Raw genomic sequence first — 9,123 nt, forward strand, 5'->3', positions numbered from 1 at the left:
AGATTACTTTAAATATTGTAGTGTCGGGTTAGGGCTGGGTTAGAGTGAATGGTGCAAGTTGGAGTCATTTGGTCAAGGGGTTCCTCTGATATAGCTGCCCCCAATCCCAAAATAAAGAGTTAATGTTAACGAAGTGAAGTCAAATCCATCTCCATATGAGGCTCCAAAACCCTACAGAAGCTCAATAATCGTGTCTTACCTGTTCTCTTCTCTCCATCTCACCCCATTTCACTTTCCCACCTTCTCTGTGGCACCCCCCCTTTCCCCCCCTCCTCCTCCTGTTCTCACCTTATTCTGGGCATGTGAAGAGCTGATTCAGCAGCAAGGGGACTGCCCATCAACAAGACACAGAAGACAGCCATGGCCTCAGCAGCGCCCATAGGGAAAGCGTTAGAAGAAGCCACTTGCTCCATCTGCCTGGAGTATCTGATGGCGCCAGTGACCATAGACTGTGGGCACAACTTCTGCCAAGCCTGCATCACCCAGTACTGTGAGCAAAGGAAGCCTGAATCAGGCACAAAGTTCCCCTGTCCTGAGTGCCGAGCGCTGTTCCAGAAAGGGAATTTCAGGCCAAACAGGCAGCTGGCCAATATCCTAGAGAGCATCAAACCACTCAGGTTACAGCCTGAGAAAGCTCAGAATGAAAATCTGTGTGAGACACACAAGGAAAAACTCCAACTTTTCTGTAAGGAGGACGGAAAAGCCATCTATGTGGTCCCCATAGAGGAAGTTGCCCAGGGTTATAAGGTAGGAATCACTGCTGCTCTTGGTGAAGGAACCCCTTAAATGCCCCATTGTGTTTCTCCAGAGCCAGCTGATGGGAGGGGGGGAGTGGGAACTCACATGACTTAAGGGAGGTGGATCCAGGGATCCAGGTGCTGCCAGGCTGGGCAGTGAGGGGTCTGTCTGGCTCCATCTCTCTGCCAGGCACGGCTTCCAATGCGAGGTGACCACGGCCACCTTATGGCATCTGAGTGGAGGAAACCAGGACTGGTGCTCTTCCCTCATCAGTGTGTGGGTGAGGGCTGAGGGGTTGGCTCAGACTGGGTTTGGGGCTTGCTTGCAACTTTGCAACATCAGGAAGGAAAGGCCTTGGATTCTCCATTTTGCAGGCATCTCCCATGGAGACCCGGGCGTATCCCATTGGGGCTTTACCCAGCATGGGTGTCTATGTGTGTTATGGGGCTCGGTGAGGGAGGGTTGTTTGAAGAGGGGCCCAAAGGGGAGGGGAAGTGGAGTGTGTGAGAGCAGGAGGGGGAGGTATGTCCAGTGTGGGACATTGGGAGCTGGACTGAGATGAATGACATCCCCCAAACAAATGGCACCTGGGAGATGAGGAAATGGGGAAAGGGGAATAGAGATGGGGCTGGATCCTGGGCCCCATGGTCTGTGCTTGGTGTTGCACCATAGACACATAGATCTTCCCCCCCACGCGAGGATTCCCGTGCCCTGGTTAGCGCTAGGGGCTGCAGGGCCTGGGCTGGACTCAGTGTCTTGACACTTCAGCTAAACTCCTGTGTTCCAGAGGGCTCTGGGTGCGACAGCCGGGTGGGGAAGAGTCTCCCCCAGGATCAGCGTCTCAGCCAGACCATGCCCCAGGCCCTGCAGCGCTGACCCTGCTATCTCTGCCCAGGGCATTCTCCTGGCTTTGTTACTGAAATGTGCATTTCACACAGCACCAGATTGAGGCCACCCGAGGCCCAGGCTCCCCACACTGTCACCGGGCCCTGCTATGACCCTGCCCCACTGGCAGTGGCTGTAAAAGGGATCATACACCCAAGGGCTGTCTGCTGCGGGTGGGGCCTGCAAACTTCTTTGAACAGGCAGGGGGTGTGGCTGGGGGCTCCCTCCCCTTGGGGACACTGGGGACAGGAGCAGGGGGGTCCCCTCTCCGCTGAGAAAGAGAGATACAGGATCAGGGAATCCCCTCTCCCCGCAGTACTGTCTCTCTTTTGGTGGGTGGAAGAGCTCTCCCCTTCCTGCCACACACAGCGTCCTCTGTGGGGGTACGGTTGGCAGGTTAACACCCCCTAGAGACACTTGGCATTACCTTTCTGGGTGACTGGCTCAGGCTCTCTGCAGATTCAGGCAGGTGTCACTGTGTCTGTCACACTCAGGGCATGTTTCAATATTTAATTTGCAACCCGGAGGGTTTGAATCATGCATTTTTAATGATGCCAAGAGCCTGAGGTAATCACATGACTCCAGTAGCTGGGGTCTAGACATGGTCCTATAGGGCCTCTGCTTTCACCGACCCTGCCTCCTGCAGTCTCCACCCAACAGACAAGCAGACTAATGGATGTTTATCTCACACGGTGCCCCTGAAGGTGAAACTCCAGGAAGCCCTGGGCCCTCTGAGGCAGGCACTGGAGGAGGCCCTGGAGCTGACATCTAAAGAGCAGAAGAAATACATGAATTGGCAGGTGGGTGTCTGGGTTCACCCTTACCTGAGCCCTTCCCCCTGCAGTGCTCCTGGGGATGCGGGGCTGTAAAGCTGCAGGCTGAGGTTATAACCTGCTCTGGCTGTTTGCCCTGGGACAGTGCAATGGTGCCAGGAGCAGGAAATGTCTCTGACGGGAATCCTAGTGCAGCAGCCCTGGGCGGAGGAGCAGTTCCTGGCCCACGGGTAGCAGCACAGACTCACCACAGGACTCTCCATACACCCAATCCCCACTCACTGCACCCCGACCTCTGCACCCCCCCCAACTCATCCTACACCCACCCACCCACTCTCCAGTACACACAGACACACTCGCTCCTCATGCAGCCAGAGCAGCCAATTGTGGGGGGGGGGGTCAGACCCTTCTAAAGAGTGGGCAGGAGAGACCCCTCGTTTGAGCGGAAATACCCTCTGATTGGCTGCCTTTCCCCTTCCTGATAGTGAAGGGCAGCCAATCAGAGCTATGATGTATGTTGATGGACAGCCTGGTCCCTCAGCTTGTGTAGCAAGGAGAGCTCCTGCCCCTATTCCCGCATGCCTCCATATGCTGACCCCCACCCATGTACCACTGCCCCTGTGCTGAGCTTTATCCGGCACCCATGTACCACTGCCTCTGTGTGTGGACCCCTATCCCACTCCCCATGATTGATCCTATCCTCCCCCAGTCTGCCCCCCCCCCCCGAGTCCCTGGTCCCAGCTCGCCCTTCTTACCACAGGGGTCTTCTTGGGACCCTCTGATTTCAGGGAGAGGCCAGATGCTCCCACCCCAGCTTCACTGTTCAAAGGGTCACCAAGGGTGGCCACTGCCTGCCCCCAATCCAGCAAGAGCACCAGGATCTACAGAAGAGGGACACAGCCCTCCCACCCTGCCCCTGAGACTCCCACCCACAGATCAGGGGAGGGGGTGGGGGTGGAGATACAGGAGCAGTGATTGGGCGTGTGACCCAGGTACTTTTTCTCAGAAGGGCATTTTGCATTTCCCTTATGGTGATCCATTACCCTAAAGCCTCATACGGATACATGATCCTCGTAGCCCAAGACTAGCAGCCCTGCTCCCTAACCCCGAGGCAGACTCAGTTCAGGGGGTGCCCAGCTCTGGCTCCTGCGGTTTGTTCCTTCTCCATTTTTTACTAAAGGACAAAGTGGAGAATCGGAGACGGTCGATCACACGTAAATTTAAGAAACTGCACCAGCTTCTGAGTGAGGAAGAGCAGCTGCTCCTGCGGAGACTGGCGGAGGAGGAGAGGGAGAGTCTGCAGAGACTACAGGACAATATAACAAAGCTCTCAGAGCAGAGTGCTGCACTGATCAATCTCATCACAGAGATGGAGGAGAAGTGTCAGCAACGGGCCGCTGAACTGCTGCAGGTGAGACTGTTAACAATCTCCCCATCCATCCTGTGGCCTTAAACTCTCTGGTCAGTGACTAGATCCCAGGAATTAGTGACCAATCCTATTTCCTGCGCCTGCTCTGACAGTTTCCCGACATGAACAGAAGCCCAGGCGTGACATCCTGTCGGTGCCGACACGCGCAGTCTATGTTAGAGAGAAACACAGATACAGCGGGGGCTTTGCCTGTCGAACGGGTGGGGCAGAAGGAGCAAGGGGCTGATGTGGTCCCTGCTGTGCCAGCTGGAACCTGCCCCAATGCTGCTGATGAGCAGAGATTCTCAGTGGTGACAAGGGGGTGTCCAGAGGGGGGAAACACAAGACAAAGTGAACTCTCAAATTCATGAAATGAAAGGGCCAAGACTCTCATCACTGGCCATTGGTGCTGGGGGCCTCCATCTCTGGGTGCCAGCCTGGGATACCTGGGGGCTGATATTGGGAAGGGCTGAGCACCCACACAACAGCTGAAGCAATGGGAGCTGCAGCTGCTCAGGGTGAGGATCTGGGCCCTGTCTCCTTAGATCTGCAGCAGGAAGCCGCACAGGTGTGAGGCTGGGGACTGTTTGGTGGAAACTCTGCAGGTAAGTGGCAGGACAGACAGAGGTGTGTTAGGGATTCTGCTGCTTTCCTTGTCCCAACACAGCTCCTTGTTCAGTGTTCGCAGAACGTCACATCCCCCCAGTCTGTGCCATTGTCACATGACACTCAGCTCCTCTGAGAGTCAGAGCCAGGGTGACGGGGCACCTGAAATCGGTGATCACTGCTGGGTGTCCTGCACAGAAGCGGCTGTGTTAAATATTGTGGATTCAATGTGGTAGAGAATGGAAAGTCTGAAGCCTTTTTTTGAAGGTTTTTGTACATGGTGTTAACCCAGCTCCCTGTCTTTCTGTCTCCTTTCAGGGTGTGAACAGTGCATTGATCAGGTCTGTGCCGATTTCCATTTCTCCTTCTGTTCCCATGAGCAATGTGGGTGCAGAGCAGATGAGTGATCATGGGACGTTTTCTTCACAGGAGTGAGCATGTGAAACTCCAGCCACCAGAAGCCATTTCTCCTGCCCTGAAGAATGGGTATAAAATCTGCCTTGACATGAGGGAAATGCTGGCGAGATTCACCCGTGAGTGAGAGCTGCTGGCTGGGTTTCCTTTACATGTGGGTGGGGAGGAGAACTGACATGTTTTGTGCATGGGGACAAATGTTGTAGGCCACATTGTGACTGGCAGGCTGGTGTGGCAGCAGCCCCAAAGCCAACACCTGGCCTCCCTAAACTGGGAGAAATCCCCTTGCTGGGGTGTTGACAGTCATTCACTGCAAGTCACTGGGATCTGGGCTCTATTTCTTAGAGAGGTTTGAAGTAGAGCTGGGCAAAATGTTTTTAGTTAACTTGCCAGAAAATTATATTTCGGGTTGACTGAAACGATTTGTGAATTCATGCTGAGTTTTCTGAATAGTTTCAAATGAACTGAAAAAGGTGCTGTGGTGGGCTGCACTCCTGGGGTGAAGGCTGGAAGCTACTGGAACCACTGCCCTCCCCCGAACTATCCATCTGGATTGGCCTCTCACACTGCTTTTGCTGATGGCACACAGCCAGCCCCTCCTGGCCCTGTTATCACCCAACACAACAGTAGGTGGCGCAACACCCCCAGCTGAATTACCTGAGTGCTTTACCTAAGCCATGGAGGCACCAGCCAATTTCCAAGATCCCAAGCCCTGCCCTTCTGGAGTATAAACCCAGAATTATACCATCTTGCACTGGAGAGGGATCTGTACGGTGCAAGCTAATTAATTATTCTGCTCCCTCCTCGCTGTAGGGAAGATATGCACCAGCCTTTGTTAACAGAGCTAAGATTCCCTAACACTTTACTCAAAAACTCACACTGGCTAACATAAAACAGATTTATTAATGACAGAAAGATAGATTTTAAGTGATTATAAGTGATTACCTAGCAAATAAACAAAAATGCAATCTTAAGCCTAATATACTAGACAGGATTTAAATCAAACAGTGTTTCACCCTGTTAGCGAGTACAAGCAGTTTGTAGATGTTCTATAGACAGGCAGGAATCCTCTCTTCCAGCCTAGGACCAGCACTTCCCCCAGGTCAGTCTTTGTTCCTTAGGTGTTTCCGAGTGTTGAGCTGTAGAGGGAGTGAGGCGCCTTGGTGAGATCACTTCCCCCTTTTATAGTTTCTTTCATATGTCAGGAGCCCCTTTGTTCCAAGCCAAGTTCCCAGCCCAATTTGTGGAAAAATACAGGTACCCAAATGGATTTCAGTAACATTCAGTCTAGTCACATGACCTTGCATGCTTGATGAGTCATGGCAGCCATTATCCATAGGGTGGCTGAAGTGTCCCCAGGTGAAGACAAGCCTTTTCCATGGCCTGTTGTTTTCGCTGCTGGACCATTGGCAGTGTCTAGCTTTTTCATTGTTGTACCTGAAAGGCTAGTTGTGGGTGTTACCCAGAGCACGAACATTTGAAATACAGATACATAGTCAATATTCATAACGTGAGAGACAAAAACGTTACATGCACACAAATAGGTTAATCATATTCAGCAAATCATAACTTTTCCATAAACACCTCACATGGCACATTTTGTACAAGATGTAGCATAAAGTGTGAAGTGGGACTGGCAGCCCATGCAGCTTATCCTAGATGGAGGAGGCAGTAAGTGGGGTAAAGGTCCCTCCCCTCCTCACTGCCCCAGCCTCATTAGCAACAGCCCCTGTTCCCCCAATGCCCAGTTACACTTCCCAGCACCCCCTCTACCCTGCCCAGTCATCCTTCCCATGCCCTGGGGGAGAGGCCAGGTTGAGCAAGGGAAGGTCCTGGCTGTGGGGTTTGCCTGCCTGGAAGGTGATGCCCATCAGGCCAGCATGGAGAGTCCCTGCTGCGCCCCCTGGGGCAGGACTGCCCATCCAGTGTGTGTGGGGACAGCGCCGACCTACGCTTAGTAACAAACCAGCCACACATGGCCTCAAAGCAATAGAGCTTCCCTGGGGCCTGGCCCTTCCATTGCTCCCCTCTGCACCCTAGGCACCCACCTCTCTCCTCATGCCCTCTACCCCTCCCCTTCCCCCTGCCCCCTCCAATACCAGCCAGTCCCTTCCTCCGACACTGTGGCACTCTTATGCTCCCCCTTTCCTACTCCCTTTGACACTCCCAATACCTGCTTCTCCTGCATTGGTTCCAGGGCCACCTCTCATCCTCCAATGCCTGCCCCTCCCCACACCCTTGGTTCCCCCAAGCCTGATCCTCCTCTTCTCTTTGCTTTCCCAGCCTAGTATCTGCCCTCTGGGGCCTGCCCCTCCTCTACCCCCACTGATATCTCCCCTTTGTCCTGCCCTTCCCCTCTAACCCCACTGACACACACACACACACTCACACACCAATATTCTCCTCAAGTTCTTTCCCGTGGGTGGACAAGGCCCTAACTCCCCTTTAAGGCAACAACACCCCGACACAGCGATTAACTGGGGCACAGGTTAATTTCCCTTAGATCTTAGTGACCAGCCCCTGCCCTCAGCACTAACTCTGTGACTTTCTCCCCAGTGGACGTGACTCTGGATCCAGACATGGCTCATCCCAACCTTGTTCTGTCTCAGGATAGGAAACGTGTGATATGCAAAACCAAACGACAAAATCTGCCCAATAATCCTGAGAGATTTGATCCCTGTATCTTTGTCCTGGGTGCTGAGGGATTCACAGGCGGGAGGCATTACTGGGAGGTGGAGGTGGGAGACAAGACTGGACGGACTCTGGGGATTTGTAAGGAGTCTGTGAGCAGGAAGAGTCCAGATCACCTGTTGCCTAAAAATGGATACTGGACTATGTGTCTGAGAGATGGGGAATATGAGGCCCTCACCTTCCCCGCAACCCCCCTCCACGTGGGCATCAAGCCCAGCCAGGTTGGGATTTTCCTGGACTATAAGGCAGGCGAGGTCTCATTTTACAATGTGACTGACAGATCCCATCTCTTCACTTTCACTGACACCTTCTTTGGAACAGTCTGTCCTTTCTTCAGTCCCTGTGCCAATGCTGGAGGTAAAAATGCAGCTTTCCTCATAATCTGCTCAGTCCCAGCTCAGGCCAGAGGGAATCCTGGTCCCTGAAGGTGACACCTAAGCTGGCCACTCACACATTGCCGGAATACCAGACTTCCTGACACTTCTGGAAACAGCCTGCTCCTGCCCCCCCTAGTGTGATGATGGAAAGGACATCAGCTTCCCCCCACTTCCCACCCTCACCCCTCTCACTTTCCAGAACCCAGCCTCTGATGTGGGGGAGAGGAGATAGGGGTGCAGGCATGAGGGGATGGGGTGCAGGCTGCTGGGCTATGTAGGATCCAGGGCAGGGAGGAGTTTGTAGAAGCAGGAATGGAAAAGCCCAGATCACAAGAGGCAGGCTGGGTGGAGGTGGTTCTAATGAGGGGGTAGGGGAGAGAGGCCCAAGGAGGAAGAGCCCCTGGCAGAAATGACAGAGGGGAGGAGAGGAGCCCAGTGAGTGCGATGGGGCCAGTGAGCGGCAGGTACATCCCAGCATTTCCTGGCCTGGGGGAGTCTCTGCCCATGGAGGGGAGCAAAGCGGCCACAGGGATGGTGCGGGGGCAGGAGTGAGAGCGCCGGGGCCCTTCTGTAGGGGCTGCTCTGCGCTGCAGACTCAGCAATGGGGGGAGCTGGTCCCAGCGCAATGGAGGGAGGGGTGGGGAGAGCTGGGGAGGGGATTCGGTGGCTGGGCAGGGGAAGGGGAGTGAGAGCCCAGCCCCAGGGCGGTGTGAGCAAGGGCCCGGGCTGGGCGAATGGCACCCACTTGCTGGGAGGAGCAAGCTTTTTCCCCCCTTCCAATTTTTTGCTCCTCCCTTGTGCATTGTGACAAACGGCTCCCAGCACGGGGCAACACTGGCGAGAAATACTCAGATACCGCTAACGGGTTTTTGCTCCTCCCTTGTGCATTGTGACAAACGGCTCCCAGCACGGGGCAACACTGGCGAGAAATACTCAGATACCACCACTAATAGGTTTTTGCTGCCCCGTCACAGTTTGTTCCCCCCTTTACCCATCCCCTTGCCCAGGGGTTGCAGATTGTGATGGACAGGAATCATTCACTCCTGTCAGACTTTCTACCCACATAACAGGTCAATTTTAAATACTAAGAGAAAGAAAAAAAGAGATTTTTCTGATTTAGAAAATGCTATGATTGTAACAAGGTGTACATACGAGAATATTTTAATTTACATTTCAACAGCATTTCAAAAACATGCCTCTAAACACACTCTTAGAAATGGAATTAGCACGT

At 53.6% G+C, this 9,123-nt stretch overlaps 1 protein-coding gene across 1 annotated transcript; it reads left to right on the top strand.

The window, feature by feature from the left end:
* Positions 1–360: 360 nt before the first annotated feature.
* LOC141995674 (E3 ubiquitin-protein ligase TRIM39-like) lies at positions 361–7,940 on the top strand. The gene is made up of 6 exons (XM_074966936.1): positions 361–747; positions 2,328–2,423; positions 3,577–3,807; positions 4,729–4,751; positions 4,840–4,943; positions 7,381–7,940. The coding sequence occupies exons 1-6, from the start codon at positions 361–363 to the stop codon at positions 7,938–7,940; spliced, it is 1,401 nt and encodes a 466-aa protein (XP_074823037.1).
* Positions 7,941–9,123: the final 1,183 nt, after the last annotated feature.

Source organism: Natator depressus, chromosome 11, assembly GCF_965152275.1.
Source record: "Natator depressus isolate rNatDep1 chromosome 11, rNatDep2.hap1, whole genome shotgun sequence".
Taxonomy (NCBI): Eukaryota; Metazoa; Chordata; order Testudines; family Cheloniidae; genus Natator; species Natator depressus.